The sequence below is a fragment of the Triplophysa dalaica genome, chromosome 2 (genome assembly GCF_015846415.1).
Source record: "Triplophysa dalaica isolate WHDGS20190420 chromosome 2, ASM1584641v1, whole genome shotgun sequence".
In the NCBI taxonomy this organism is placed as follows: Eukaryota; Metazoa; Chordata; class Actinopteri; order Cypriniformes; family Nemacheilidae; genus Triplophysa; species Triplophysa dalaica.
The window spans coordinates 20,169,185-20,185,501 of NC_079543.1; the positions used below are offsets into that span (position 1 = coordinate 20,169,185).

Sequence of the window (16,317 nt, forward strand, 5' to 3'; positions counted from 1 at the left end):
CGTGATGACGTAAAACATCGGCGACGGATTCTCACATTGGGGGCTTCGATGTTTTGTTTTGCCGCATAGATTTTATTTTTTAAATAATTGCACGTGAAAGTAAATTCTCTCCAGTACAGTGGTGTCATGAACAGTCAATTGCAGGAAATACGGGAAAGGCAGAAGCTCAGACGACAGCTTCTTGCACAACAGGTAGCGTTAAGTTAACAGAAATGCAACTTTTAGCGCGCTCCATAAAGCCATTATTGGCGAACGTGGCTAGTCTGTGGCTTTTAGTCTTTACTGTTGTAGAAAGCAAGCACGACATCCAGCGATTATTTAAATGACGTTACTGTTTTTCTTTGCAGCTAGGAGCAGACAGTCCCGATAGCCTCGGCGCTGTTCTCAACAGTAAGGATGAACAAAAAGAGATAGAGGAGACCAGAGAAACATGCAGGTGCGTATTGTGGAGGAAGTGATATTCCTCCAAACTGAGCAAACGTATTAATAGTGCAGAACTGACACACAGTTCTTATGTGACGCTTAAACAAACTGCGTGAAGTTCCTTTCAATATGAACCCAGAACAGGGTTAAAATAATTGCTCATTGGGTCATTCATCTGTATTTTTGTACTATAGGGCTTCATTTGAAACATCAGTTCCCGTTGCTAAAAGAAAATGCCAGAATGAAGGTGAGGATCCAGAGGAGGACGTGGAGGAACAAAAGGTGAGGGAAGGCTGATCAGGAACCAGCTGTGATTATGAGATTTGTTTAGTTTATGTAGGAAAAGGCTGTAGGTAACCGATTTTGGATTTGCTGTATGGTTTTTCAGGAAGATGTTGAAACTCAGCAGCAGGAGGTAGAAGAAGTGTACAAAGACTCAAGTACTTTCCTAAAGGTACAATTAAACACAATATCATACATTAAACACTTGTTATATCTAATAAGTAGTCTTAATTGTAAGAGTGGGGCTCAATGCATGAAGTATTAACTCTTTTTGACTTTACTGTTAAATTCTGAAATGCATCAGATATGGAATAATATGGGTTTTAAACAGTTTTTAATAGTTCTGTTTCCATTTATGTGATAGAAAGTATCTATACTTATAATGTCATGCACATTTTTGTCTTACAGGGCACTCAGAGTCTGAATCCTCACAATGATTACTGCCAACACTTTGTGGACACAGGCCATAGACCTCAGAACTTCATCCGAGATGGAGGTAAATGTTCAGACCGATGTCTGTTTTTGTCTTATATGCTCCTATTTTTTCAAACCCCAACTCAAAGACTAGTAAGAAACCTGTGTTGTTTGCTTTGCTTTAGGTCTGGCTGACAGGTTTGAGGAGTACCCCAAACAAAGAGAGCTAATTCGGCTTAAAGATGAGCTCATCTCTGCCACCAACACCCCACCAATGTAAGAGAACGTGTTTTCTTGGATTTTTATTTATTTGTATCTCTTTGTTCCAGTCTGACACCACATTAAAAGTAGTGCATTCAGAATCTAATTTAGACATAGAAATAAATAGTTTTAGGCTTACAAGTTAAAGAGATGCTGACAGAAAAATGTATTCAAAATAAAAGCATTTGTAACTATTTGTAGGTTATTTATAAACTATGAAAGACATTGCAAAGAAATTGAAGCAGAATTTCTTTGCTTTCTTCAAATTTATTGAATATTCTGTTTACTTCTATTGTGATAACATCAGGCTTAGTACAAGCTTGTGGAGTCACTTTCAGCTCAAGTGGATGCTATCTTTACATTTGTAAACAATTTATTAATTGTATTAATTTAGAAAAGTTATTCTCACTAGTGGTCTCAGATTAAAGGACCCCACTCTCATTGTGTTTGTAAATATGTTTGTTTGTGTGCCAGGTATCTGCAGGCAGATATGGACCGCTTTGATCTAAGAGATCTGAAGTGTAAGTTTGATGTGATTCTGGTAGAGCCTCCATTGGAGGAATATTACAGAGAGTCGGGCATCATCGCAAATGAGCGCTTTTGGAACTGGGACGATGTGAGTTACTTGTTTCTGAAAATCTACGCCACATGTGACTTGAAAAAGATTTCTGACATTTATTTCTCGCCAGATGCATTCATACATGTGTGACTATTTCATTATTTCTTATAAAATTATGACGTGGCGTATTCTTTATTTTCTCTATTTTTATGATTGATGAAGATCATGAAGCTGGACATAGAGGAAATCTCTGCCATTCGTTCTTTCGTGTTCCTGTGGTGTGGATCCGGAGAAGGCCTTGATCTCGGCAGAATGGTACACATACACACACACACACACACACATTGCGTGATATCGTTCTGTTCACTGTCTTTAGAGCTGAACAATGATACAATAGATGATGTCTCTCTGTGTGTAACACTCTAAAACTAACTTTATACTTCAAGATAAACGTCAGCAAAGCTCTTGAGCTCTCATCTTTAGGTCTGTCTCAGTTTAGTTTTGTGTGTGTTGTCTCTCGCAGTGTCTGAGGAAGTGGGGGTTCAGGAGATGTGAGGACATTTGTTGGATCAAGACCAACAAAAACAACCCTGGCAAGACCAAAACGCTGGACCCTAAAGCGGTGTTCCAGAGGACCAAGGTAAGCGACAAGTCAAGTCATTTTTCTTTTGATCGAAGCGGTAGGAAATCAGCCACAGCATCGTGTTAGAAATGCTCTCTAGTTTTCACTTTTCATATCTCTTTCTGTGTGTACGTTCAGGAACACTGTCTGATGGGCATCAAAGGCACAGTTAGACGCAGCACAGATGGTGACTTCATTCATGCTAATGTGGACATAGACCTGATCATTACAGAGGAGCCAGAGATGGGCAATATTGAGAAGCCAGTGGAGATTTTCCACATCATCGAACATTTCTGCTTGGGCCGTCGACGCCTGCATTTGTTTGGCAGGGACAGCACCATCAGGCCAGGTTAGCACAATCTTACTGCATAGGGATCCGCAAACTGGATTTGTTAAATAACGCCATATAGCCTGACACAAAAGACAGTACTCTGTATTCAGAGATTGAGAAATCCCCAATGTGACAATTTATCTCATGTTATGTATTTTTTAGGTTGGCTAACTATAGGCCCGACCCTGACCAACAGCAACTTCCACGCAGAAGCGTACTCTGGCCACTTCAATGAGCCCAATGCTTATTTGTCTGGTTGTACTGAGGAAATCGAGAGACTGCGTCCCAAATCCCCACCTCCTAAATCCATGGCAGAGAGAGGTGGGGGGGCAGCACGAGGAGGTAGGGGTGGTCAAGGCTCAGGTAGAGGAGATCGCGGTCGAGACAGAAACCGGCCGAACTTCCGTGGAGACCGAGGTGGATTCAGAGGCCGTGGTGGTCCACATCGTGGATTCCTTCCACGATAATACACAACATGACTTTTTGTTGAGACTGAAAACAAATGTGATCTGATTTGAGATATTTTTGTACGTGAAATTTGATGAGTTTCCATAGGACTCATATTGTTTGGTTAGTGTATCGTAAGTAGGACTATGTTTTTATGGCTGTTGTACACACTCCTGAAGGTTTGTTAAGTCAATAGCTGTTCAGGGTGACAAGACTTTCTGTCATTAAACCCACATTTTATATGGAAATTTTAAAAGCATTGTTTTTATTTTTTTATTAATTGTGCATTTGCACATTTATTGAATCAATTTATGTGTTTTACCACCATCTCTAATCTCAAATTCAAGAGATACTCCTCCCAAAAATAAAAATTCTGTCATATCTTATTCTGTGTTCAACAGAACCAAAAAGTGATACAAGGTAGTCAATGATGTCCCAGAAATGTCAGTTGCTAACATTTTTCCAAATATCTTTCTTCATTTAAAGACATTTATACAGGTTTGGAACAACTTGAGGTTGAGTAAATGATGACAGAATTTTTGGACCGAGTGTCACTTTTAGAGGAGTTCATTTTGTCATCGGCATAGTTCCTGTGTGTCCTGTGGAGGGCAGCAAGGCTAAGTTTTAGGATATTTAGAGGGGCGAAATGCTACTGTACTGTAACCAGATTTTTAAAAGGAGAGTCTGGACATTTCTTGTCCAGCGGTCAATAAATAATTCTCATTATTAGCTATGAATAAAATGATATATTGTAGATATTGTTTTTTTCATTATTACCCTTATAGGTAATGCTGTGATGAATCGGAACGATAAATCATACCCTGTTGCACTTCTCTAAATTGTGTGATACTAAAAAAATGCTGTTCAAGGTTTTCAATGCCAAAGTAGGCAAATAATAACGTGACTTGCAACTTAAAGACAAGGACTGTCCCAGGCCCTCTGATCACACTGGTGACAAAATGCAGAGTTCTGAAGCCAGTGAAAGTAAAATGTATAGTTCACAGGTTTGCAGTGGAAAGCTGCTATAAAATCTATGGCTTGTATACTTTAAATACATAAAAAAATGTAGGTTAGTGTTTTTTATTTAAATTAGATGACTGCTGATTTTTGAAGTTTTAGGTTAAGACATTTCGAAAGCAAATTACTAAAGTATTACAGTTTTCCCTGCTGTGCTCTGTTGTGCGGTCATTAAAACCTAAAATATCCTCAAACACCTGCTGTCTGTTTGAATGCAATGTGCACAATAGGCAACATTTATTTCGACTTATTAAAATGTGTTTGGCAATAGGCCTGCTGGAAATGTTTCACTCCAGCAAATACATTACCATCACATATGCCAGTCAGTGTACTGTTTCAACCCAACGTTGAGTTCAGCAAAGCGCCATGCAGAGCTCTTTAAAGCGTTTAGCAGGATGAGTGATGACACATTGTTTGAACTAAAACAGCAAGAAAGATGAATGACCTACGGTGTCATTGGACACACCGATCTGTTCCTGATGCATTTAGAGGGGGGTTAATGAGGAAAAACTAAAGGTGTTTCTCCGGACACCACATTATTAATTCAGCACACAGACACATATGGAAGTGTACACAACATTATTTATTAAGCAGTCTCTCGTCGGCCCTCATGTTTCCACTGGTTTTGTTTCACTGATCCGACTAACGCTGTTTCACAGTGATTGACATATCTCATCACTGTCAATCCAAGTCAGCATTGACCAATCAGGAACTACCTTGGTGGGGCCTAATTAGATGCACCAGTTGATTGGCTGTCAGCTTGATAGAAGTTGGGATTTAACGGAACTACTGACTAAGATTTGTTAATTTGGGGGTAACTGAGGGAAACTGGTCTCAGATCAGTTCTGTAACCAAAGCAATGAATCATTCAGCATGATGAATGCAAACGTCTGCTAATTGTGTCTCTTTGGAGCCGATGTGCGTCAAGCAAGACAGGGTTTCGGATGAGCAGAAATTAAGCGTTACTCTGGAGTCTGCTTACCCTTAATGTCAGCGCCCTTAACTAAACTTCACTCACACGCAACGCAATTGTGGGAAAGTTGTTAAGGGATACAAGAAACACACTTAAAAGAATGTGTGACATGTGACCTACCATAAAAACAGCACAATATTACAGAGCAACCTCCACAGAAACAGGAGTGGACTGTTTCACTTGTTTGTGTGTGTGTCTGAGAGAGAGAGAGAGAGAGAGAGAGAGAGAGAGAGAGAGAGAGAGAGAGAAAGAGTGCGTGTGTGAAATGATAAGATGCTGATGGCCGAGTGACTGTCTGTTGAGAGATTCACGATTTGTTGACAAGAGCAAGTGTATTCGTTGTCGTAGTGACACACGATCCCAGAGAGTGAGAGAGAGAGAGAGAGAGAGATCCTCCTCATCCACACATACTGTACTCATCTTCATGCTTGTTGACCAAGCTGACTGCACTTGCATTATGAGAGGTACGTATTAAAATTAAACAAAGGCATTTTATTTATGTATACGTTTTTCAATTAGGTGCGAATTTAACTAACCTAACATGGAAAATTTGACTTTTATTACATGTTATGTGAAAAATGTTATGTGTTATGTAAAATCTGAAGAACATTTTTGACTCAAAGAAACAGAAATGTGAAAGACTTGGATGTTTATGGAACCATTTAGGCCAAAAAGGTTCTTCTATGACGTCATGAAACACCTTTTTTTAAAGGTTTCTCATACAATCATGTTTTGGTAATGGCATAGAAAAAAATGTATTCATTTCATTTCATTGAAATCCAGTATATTTTTTTCTGATATAGGATACATTTTACACATACAACAAATTATAAAAATAATTGCTGTCTTAAAGTAAAGTTATGTATACAGCAAAATTTAATTTTTAAGATTTTATCGAAATAAAGACTTAAAATTGGTATGGTGGACACGGAAACATATAATTTTTTATGTTTAAATTTATGGTTATCATTGATTTTTTTATGTTTTATATAACCAAGGTACACAAAAAAACTCCATAATTAAAAAATTTGTTTGAAGCAATTATTAAAAATGTAATGTATGATTATTTAATTAGATTTAATTCTGAATCAGTGTTCCTATAGCTCATTTGAGGGAGAGTTGCATAAGCAACTTAAGGTTTGAATCCAAGACAATTCCAGTTATGGACGTGACATTTTGCATTATGGATGTATTTTGTATTTTATGTAGTTTTTGAAACCAATATACTGAATATCTGTTTATATTTAACTAAACCATTGTTGAAAGAGTTTAAACATCAAATATCAGTCTATGCACAAGTTTTCTTTTTTAAAGAAGGTAAAAAAAAACATGCCTTATGGATGTTACCAAAAGAACACGTTTGTGAGACGACAAACATTGTAGGATTTCGGTAATTAAAATGCACAAACCTGAAGCAATAATACCAACATTTGAAGAAGGGATGCCTCTTCATAGAACATAAAATAGTTACTTGTATTTTCATGTGCCCATTTATGATGAATATGTTCCGTTATGAATTTAACAATCCTGAGAATGGCTCTTACGTGACTATGAAAAATCGTGTACTAAACATAAAACAAATGTTTTAAAAACTTGAAGAGACACATCACATGGGTATAAGCAACACATGTTAATATCTGTACTGTAAGTAAAGTAAAAACCCTTGGTAAAAACCTTTTTTTTAATGGTTAGGTTGAAATTTTCCCGGAAATGCCTTCCCATGAAACACGCATGATAAATGTACACCCTAAAAATTAAAAAATTCAGATATTGAAGTAAATTAACCCTGAAAAATTGTACATTTGACCTAACAATTGTTTAAAGCAATGCAGAATTTGGTGTTTGGTTTCATTTATAACAAACGACTGGGTTTGTCCATTTTGACCCAACATTGGGTTGAAAATAAGCCAGCATATATAACCACATAGTATATAACCAGTATACATATAACATTACATAAACTAAATAAACAGTAAGTTATGTTGGACAAAAGCATATGCCAAAATGTATTAATTAATTAATCATTAATTCAACATGTTTTTACAGAATTTGGCCCCAATTGGAATGCTTAAGCCGACATTCGCCTCCACACTGGACTCAAATATGCCTGACATCACCTCATTGAATTTACTGGATCAAGATTCAGCTCTAAAAAATAAACCACACGCTCCATCCTCTCCTAAGGGCAACATGAAAAAAGTTTGTCCTCAGTCCCTTAAAAAGCTCTCTACGGTGCCCTTAGTTAAGAACACGGTCAGAATGGAGAGAGAGAAAACCCCACCGGGATTCCCTGACTCAGTGTACACTCAAGCTGCAGCAATTTTCCAAAAGACTCATGTGGAGAAAGACCATGTGCACAGAATCATTCGCTATGGGCCCAGTGGTGTAGACGATGCCTCTGGAATTATTGGTGATGTCAACATCAAGCGAAATGAACACTGGGCGTATGATCTAGCATTTAACACTCTTAAATGTGAGTATAGTTAACACATTCACAACAGTTTCATTTTGTTTTGACCAGATCAGAAGATGTGACCAGTTCAAACGTAGCACTGTTATTTCCTTTTTTAATCATGCATTAACAGTTCTATATTGAGTGTTGTGCATGACAATGTAAATACTATAAAGATGTCAAGAATGTGTCCAGATCTTGTTTTACAGTGTGCAGCAAATGCTCTCCTGGTTACTGATGTTGTGCTATTCGCTGCCCACAAATCTATAACATCAATTATTCAGTTCTTCTGACACAGGAGTCAGAGGTGCAGCGAGGTCGAGATGAAGGGTCATAAACTTCACTAACATTACTTTTTCCAAGACCGTTTTAAAACATGCCATTAGCAAATCTTAAATTAAAGATGTAATCCTAATAATTTAAAATTGTTTTGTTATTTTGTTCAAAGATATTTTAAACAATGCTGCAACCTACATATTCCATTCGACCCTACCCTTGCCTTTCTTGAGGTCCTGAATTGATCATTTTGAGACGTCTGGTCACATTCCGGCTGAATTTTTACTTTCCTTATCTGCAGCACACACTTCTCTCTCTCTCTCTCTCTCTCTTTCCTTAATCTGCACTTTCTCAAACTTTTTGCTTAGGGGAAAGCTTTTCCATTTTTTAAGGACATCCATTTGCTTTTAGTCTAGTTCAGGCATGTCAGGTCAGACAGATGTTGCTTTACTCCTGTAACACTTTAATGGACTGAACCTGAGCATGAGGTCAGTTTGTCTAGGGACACAAAAGCAACAAACGATTTCACATTATTAAGTTCATATTTCGATTTATGCAGGACTATAAATCAATGACTTTGCATGAATATTACTTGTATGCATCATACAATCAATAAGACAAAACTACATCACAAACCCATAAGACAGAAAGCACATTATTTTTTTATTATTTTATTATAAAACATTTAATTCAATAAAAAGTATTAAAAATGACCTTTCCATGTATAAAATGAGTTCATATTTGGTTTCGAAGCCTAGTATGCAGTTTTAAAATTCTGTCCTTTAACTTTCACACATCTTTGCTGTTAGCTATTTTTGGCTCTCCGGAGTATATTACTGGTTTTGTGTTCCATGTCTTTTTGGGATTTGGATTTTGGAGCTCCATTATAATGTAATAATGACCTCGAAGTTTTTCATAGTTTTGCAGTTGCTCAGCTTCTCTATTTTAGTTCATTCAAATGGATAGCCTGGTTGCTCACACACTTGTTTTTAATCTGAACATACAAATCTGGGTTATCCTGACGTCTGATTGTTGTCTATCTTAGGAGGTCTGCCACTGGGGTTTGTGTTCTCTAACCTGTACTAAATATGATCGAATTCTTCCTTCAATTACAGACCTAGATCTTTTGGAAGACATCCTGATTGACAGCTTATTTTACCGTTCACAACAAATGGTGGGTCTGCTGTTATGTCATGAACTTCTTTGTCTTTACATCTTTTTCATGATTTTATGTGTCTAATGTGCAAGTTTGTATATATGTTCAGCCAGATGACCTTATGGCTCTTGTGGTGGTTCTGCTCTATGACCTCATGGAAAGGAAGTTCCAGCCCAGAGAACCATTGATAAGAGGGGAGGGCCTTATAAAGGAAGTGAGGCAGGTGGAGGACAGGCTGCGTAGGTTAGTACATTTTCAGTAAAGAAATTAATTTAATTATTATTTTATCCAAATTTCAAAAGGAGTTTCATAAAGTGTCTGGAAGGGGTTATGTTTTATAACAATTGTCACACTTTTTAATAGATTAAATTGAGGAGACATTTTGGAGTTCAAGGCAACAAGGGGTCCAAATAAATCCAATTTATTTTTTATGCAAGTATAGGAGAATGTTTTTTCAGATTAGATTAGTTAGAGAACCAATGCACATTCTCCTGTGCTATAATATATTATTTACATCTTACATGTAAATATTCAGGAGTCAATCTGTTTGTTTAGTTGTTGCCTTCAGGCAAAATTGTACTATTGCACGCCAACAGTCTCTCATTCACTTCATGTAATATAGTAATTTATTTTGATGAAAAATGACAAACCTGTGTTTATTATTCACTGGAGAAAATACTACTGTGTACACATTTGCTAAAATAGGAAAAATAGGAGTAGATCATATTATCAATTTGTGCTTTTCTTTTGGCAAGTATTAGGCCCTCTCCTCTTTGTGAAGGGCTCATGATGTGGGTGTTACATTTCATTGCATCAAGCAAAAATCTGTCATGGTGCCTGTAGGCAACATTGTCCCATACAGTGTTAAGTCTCAGAAGCTATGAAACAACAACTCATGTGGAGATTTTCACAAGACTGGGCCTTGGAAACATAGAAACTGATATTGTGCTTGTGCTTGTTTCAGGTACAAGACGAAACTGGAAGCCTCTCTGGCTCACTGTAGAATAAAGCAGAATTTGCTAACCATTGATAACTTCCTACCGCTGGTTGTGAGAGAAAAACAACAAAGAAGGCGAACAATACCTCTCTATGCCTGGGTCAACACCCTCAAAGCCAGGTAATGAGGGTGTGTATACACACAACATGTATTATTAAACATGTTCACCTGTCATGTGTATGTTCACTCATCTGTACCAAGCCGTTCTCATCAACTGCATATAAATCCAACAGCATTGAAAACGTGTGTGAGATTCTGAAGACAACGGGCTTCACTCAGGTGGCCTCAGAGAGACAGCTCGCAGGAAGTGTGTTCTGTAAAGACACGCACTGTTCTAATGTACTGTTGTTTCCAAGAAGTGTTCAGAAACAACTGGAGAAAATAAAACTTGTGACAGAACACACACTCATAATACAGGTAACACACACACAACCATTAATGGGACTCTACAAACAAATAAATAGATTCAATGTAAGTGTGTGTTTATGTACCCAGGATAAATCCCGAAGTCTCGTAGCATGTGCGGTTCGCCCGCTGTTGACAGAGAAATGTGACGTTCTGATGGTGGGTTCCTTCTCCGCTCATACAGTGGCTCATGTGGCTGTCCAAGCCGCTGCCTGTTCTGCATGTCTACATGTATGTGGAGTCATTGATCCCATAATACAAGAAGAATTGCAAACTACCTTCTCTTCCATTGGCTGCACAAGTGAGTGTTACTACATGCAATATTTGATGGTTTCAAATTATGAACAAATTCCTTAAATAAATTGATGAACAGGCTTATCTTGATACTGAATTATTAATATATTTTATATTACATAGTACATTTACTTTGTACTACAAAATTTACCTTAAAAACTTAAAAAGTGCTTTTTTCAAAAAATATTTTATTTATTTATGATTTTATTTACCTTTTGTTAACATAAAAAATGTAAAGAACATGTGAAAATATAAACTTGATATCTTTAATATAAGTACGGCCATGTTAAAGATTGAAATAATTGTTGTTTAAAATAATAAAATCTTGTGTCAATAAAATAATTTTTAAATCTCAGAAGAATATTTTACTATTTTCTTTACTGTTTTTTTTTGCATTTTTAGCATAGAATTAATAAATGGCGAAGATACTTATAACGTGAGGACATTGAACATTCTAGTGAATTGCCAAAACCCTTTATTTTTAAAGTTAACAAATAACCGCCAAAATATAATACAGGTAACATGACTATATGTTGAGTTTGACTCTTCCAGTCAATATAATCAAACATACAAAAAAATAGTAAATTAACTTTTTTGTGGAATGTTCCAATGTTTTCAGGGGTAAACATGTGTAAGCGTCTGCGTAAACAAGTAGCCTACTTTGTAAGAGGACTGAGTAAAATCCTGAGGACACGAGTACAAATGTGTTATATATCTAAATTATTATGGATTTTTATAAAAGAAAAACACAGAAATGCAAAGACACTTTTAGGAAAATGTATCCTTTATAAAATTCTATTTTTTTCACAGTTTTCTGAATGTGCAAGACACTTGACATTTTATTAAAGAATGTACATATTTTAAAGTTAATATACATGCAATTTTATAAATGGCCTGGGGATAGCTATAATAAAAATCTAATAATTTATTAATTACAGCGATAAAGAAACATGACATTTTTCATATTTTAATGGTTGTGACTCCTTTAAAGCTCCTAATCTGAAAATTCCCTTTTTAGACTTAAATCTGGATTTCACAGATATGACCCAATACCATTTTTGTCCTTTTTGTTATAAGCAGTATTTCAAAATGACATTACATCTTGTTATTTGTCTGTTTACAGATATAAAACTTCTGTCTGATGACTTTAATGAGCTGAATGAATGGGATTCACGCATACAGAAGGTTCGGGTGATTGTTGTGCTTCCCCAGTGTTCTGCATCAGCACTCTGCAACCCTGTTGAGTTCCTCCTTAATGAGAGTGGAGGTGCGGCAGCAAATACACCCAACATTATGAAATTCCTCATATTCATTTTGAAACTTTCTCCGTTGAAGGTTTATTTACATAAATTTGTTTTACAGACAGGGGGCTGATACATGGTTTATCGAAAGGTACAATCTCTGACAGTAAACTGGAGGCATTGGTTGCCAAACAAACACAATACCTCAGCCATGCACTCACCTGTGAGTCATACACACACGTGCACACGCTCGATCATTTACTGCTTGATTCGGTGGCACTGAATAATTACACGCCTGAAGCTCCCACTAAGTGAGAATGAGAAAACAATATGTGGTTCTGGTCATGAGCACTAGAATACTTGATGGCACTTTCTACCAAGAAAATACAAAATAGGACCCGATACATACAGTGGTTTGCAACTTCCATATCCCCGTATTAGTTATTAGTTATTAGTTATTAGTTCCCCTAATTATAAATATGATGTTATGATGCATTTCTGATCCACAGTTTCTAAGGTTAAAGCCGTGGTATACTGCACATGCTCAGTACATCCGGAGGAGAACGAACAACTGGTGAAGGGAGCACTCGAGAAGGCAGATGGCAAACCAAAAGCTCTGCCCCTCAGGTACACACACACTTGCTGTCCAGACATTAAAACCTTCTTTTCACACACCACTAACTGTGAGGATTTAAAGTTGCAGTATCCATGGAAACAGCAGTTAATCCTCCATAAGGGATAGGATGTAGGATTTGGGGAGGGAATTGTGAATGTTTGAGTTACGACAAACGTATATGATTTAAGGCTACTAAATCTACTTTTTATACTTTCATGCTGGTTAGTGCAGGATGGGGCGACGAGGGAGAGACATTTTTCAAAATAGAAGCATCTGACTTGACAAATGGCTGCTTTCTCTGTGTGATGAAACGGGAGGTGAGTGAGAGAGAAATAAAGGAAAACTAATTTTTGTCAAACTAATTTGACTGTTTCTTTTCAATAATATGCAGTTTACAATAATGCACGTTTCAAACAGAACATAGGTTTCGGAAGAGTATTTTGAAGTTAAATTTGTGTAAGTGGAGATCAGGAGAATGAGACAGCTAACAGACACACTCCCAACTCCCGTGTCCTAAAAACTAGTAGCGTATCTAGGGTTCTCACTAAATAATGAACACTCTTGTCTAAACACATTAGCATCCACACTTAAACGCACACAGTAAAAGAAGTAAGCCTGTAGCCCTGTGTTTATGAAGAGTATTTCTTTTATTTTTTTAAATGCCGCACATGGATTTAAAAGAGGGAAGATATCATATTTCACATTTCATTTAACATTTCGTTTTTTTTCCATTTCAAAGCACATCTCCTTTAATGCTCTCTATAACATTAGGACTTATACAGTATAAAATATATTGCAATTTGACTGCAGAATTATTACATTATTAAATTTAGACTCCAATTCATATGTACTGCATGTACTTCAAATAAAAATGGAAGCATACTAAATGAAGATTGTTTTTAGCATTTTAACATGGTTGGGGCTAGAAAGGGCAAAAGAATGAAAATTAAGGCAAAACCTACATTGAAAAATCTGGTAAGAAAGCGGTAAAATTCTGGCAGCTGTGGCACCAGGAAGAAACGTTAATTTTTTTTTTACAAAATAAAATGACATGTTATTTCACATCCAACTTGTAAATTTGCACTTTATTTCTGTGATTCATGTTTTAGAACATTTAAAAAAAGTGTTAAAAATCTTTTAAATAAAACAAAACAATTCCATGAAATTACACTGTAAAAGTAGAAATTACAGTATTACTGGCAGAAGTTTGCCAGTGATTTCCTGTGGATTTACATTTGTGGAATTTACTGGCAACAAAGACAAAGGAATATTTACAAGTCTTTATCTTTACATTAAAAAACTACAAAATATCAGCCTTAATGCAAAGCATTCTGGGAACCAAAATAAGGAAAAACGATGCCAGAAAACTTTTTCATGAGGAAGTTACCTTATAGTTTTTTTCTGTAAAGATACTGTTTAATGTTCATTTATCTTTAAACAAACTGTTGCCAATAAATTAGATACATTTAAATATACTGTAAGTTACTGCCAACTAGCTGCATAACTACAGCAAAAAAAAATTACAGTGTCAGTTTTTAAAATGTAATTTATTTGAACATAAAAAATGTATGTGTTGCCTAAACAGTCGAGGTGACACAATAAAATGTGTTTTAATATAATAAAGATAATGAAAAAATAAATTGGTCATGTTTTATTGAATTTTTATGGTTAGAAGGATGTAATTTGTGTAATAATTGTATTATTTGTGTGTGTTTTTAAAATCTCTCTAACAGCAAGACCCAGCGGAAGTAGAAACAGTGCAGGATGTTTTGGCACGAGCTGCTGCTAAAGGTTTACTTGGGGGGTTTATGTCACTAGACCCTCTGAGCGGAGAGAAACCGAAAAAGAGAAAGAAACAAAAAGGACCCCCACTAGCTTCCACCCAGAATGAGCCAAGCACATCCGTGGAGACCAATTTAAATCCAGATTACACTCAACTCGTCACTACAGTCAGTCAGACAGCAACCATTCAAAGTACCACAAACCTAGATCAGATTTCTCTGGTTATGGATGGCACTTCTAATAAACATTTCAATGTTCCACGTCAGGCATCCGATGATCCAACTCCATCTTCCATCGTTCAAAAGAAACAAACAAAACGACACAGGCCATGCACGAAAGCTCCCAAGCAGTCCAGAAGAAAAAATACCTCCAAGCCGCTCACACGTAAAGAACATCAAAGCAGGACTCAACCTACCAGCAAGAAACTGCTCGAACTACGGACATCTCAACAAACTTCAACCAATGGATCTGCTCTCAGAAATCCACCAACACTACACGCATCCAAACATTTACACAGCAGGACCGCATCTCAACAGGACTCGCTTTCCTCACAGGAAGTGCTGAACTCAAAACACGTTATCAAATCAAAGCTCAACAGGTTGGAGAGAGAGTTCTCTCTCCCTCCGGTCTTTCAGCAAAGTCCTGCACATCTTTCTTCATCCCTCCATCGTTTGTTATCCTCTACCTCTTCTAACTTCTCCAGCTCCATTTCCTCCTCCAGCAGCATTGAGAAGGACTCGATGGTTTCACATTCACAAATATGGCGCTGAGCTTTAACCTGTTCATTACACTCATCCACTGTTAGATACAAAGGAACATTTTTATTATTAATGATTTCATACAAAGATTTTCATTCGATGTGTCAACAACGCTATAAAACAAGTGGGTTATGGTTGACTATTTAGCTTTTGGCAGGTTAGCCCATGCTGAGAAATCACATTACTACTCTATTAAAGGAATAGTTCACCCAAAATAAAAATGTTGTTATCATTTAATCACCCAGCATGGATTTCTTTCTTCTGGGGAACACAAAAGACGATATTTTGAGAAATATCTCAGCGAATTTGTGTCCATACAATGGAAGTCAATGAGAGACAATGATGTTCGGTTCCCAACAGTCTTTAAAATATATTTTGTGTTCAGTTACAGTAGAAAGTCATACAGGTCTGAAATGACACAGGTGTGAGGAAATACAATTTTGGGATTTTTGGTTGAAACATTCCTTCAAATAGGCTAAAAGAACGTTTCCCCATTTATAGCCATTCAAAAGCATCTATATCCTACATTAAAAAAAAACTAAAATGTACAGAATTTTTGAAATACTGTAATTTTTTTTTTACAAAAATAAACTGCAAATGTACAAGTTTAATGTAAAATCACATGGTTTTTTTTACATAAACATTACATAAAGTTTTCTGGCGCAGCGCAAATACATTTTTACAGGAAGAAAATTTCAAACTTTTTCAGCTACTGCTAACATGAGTATGTTATCAAAAAACACTTTCTGCAAATGATTACATCATATAGGTTAAATGGGTAAAATAAATGTTTGTAATTTGTAATCTGCCATTTAGATTTTTTTTCTTAAACTTCAGGTGACTTCAAATTATTTTATATAAGACAAAACTAAAAAACAAGTTTTTGTTTAGTGTAGTTATTTTTTATGATTTTTATGTTTACATAAAAATATTTATCTTTCATTGGAATTGTAAGTGTTGGGCCCTATTGTTGGGGAGCTAGTGCTTAAGAGAAACATCTTATTTGTATTG

At 36.3% G+C, this 16,317-nt stretch overlaps 2 protein-coding genes across 2 annotated transcripts; both read left to right on the plus strand.

Moving 5' to 3' along the window:
• The first annotated feature begins 4 nt into the window (after positions 1 to 4).
• mettl14 (methyltransferase 14, N6-adenosine-methyltransferase subunit) lies at positions 5 to 4,093 on the plus strand. Its single transcript, XM_056736538.1, has 11 exons — positions 5 to 192; positions 348 to 436; positions 618 to 705; positions 812 to 877; positions 1,114 to 1,201; positions 1,305 to 1,395; positions 1,855 to 1,996; positions 2,162 to 2,254; positions 2,463 to 2,579; positions 2,700 to 2,910; positions 3,055 to 4,093. The coding sequence occupies exons 1-11, from the start codon at positions 127 to 129 to the stop codon at positions 3,357 to 3,359; spliced, it is 1,356 nt and encodes a 451-aa protein (XP_056592516.1). The 5' UTR covers positions 5 to 126; the 3' UTR covers positions 3,360 to 4,093.
• A 1,622-nt stretch (positions 4,094 to 5,715) lies between these two features.
• LOC130409645 (putative methyltransferase NSUN7) lies at positions 5,716 to 16,263 on the plus strand. The gene is made up of 12 exons (XM_056733726.1): positions 5,716 to 5,793; positions 7,376 to 7,802; positions 9,173 to 9,231; positions 9,323 to 9,456; positions 10,178 to 10,330; positions 10,444 to 10,627; positions 10,706 to 10,916; positions 12,033 to 12,176; positions 12,272 to 12,373; positions 12,660 to 12,777; positions 12,993 to 13,083; positions 14,500 to 16,263. The coding sequence occupies exons 2-12, from the start codon at positions 7,394 to 7,396 to the stop codon at positions 15,316 to 15,318; spliced, it is 2,424 nt and encodes an 807-aa protein (XP_056589704.1). The 5' UTR covers positions 5,716 to 5,793; positions 7,376 to 7,393; the 3' UTR covers positions 15,319 to 16,263.
• Positions 16,264 to 16,317: the final 54 nt, after the last annotated feature.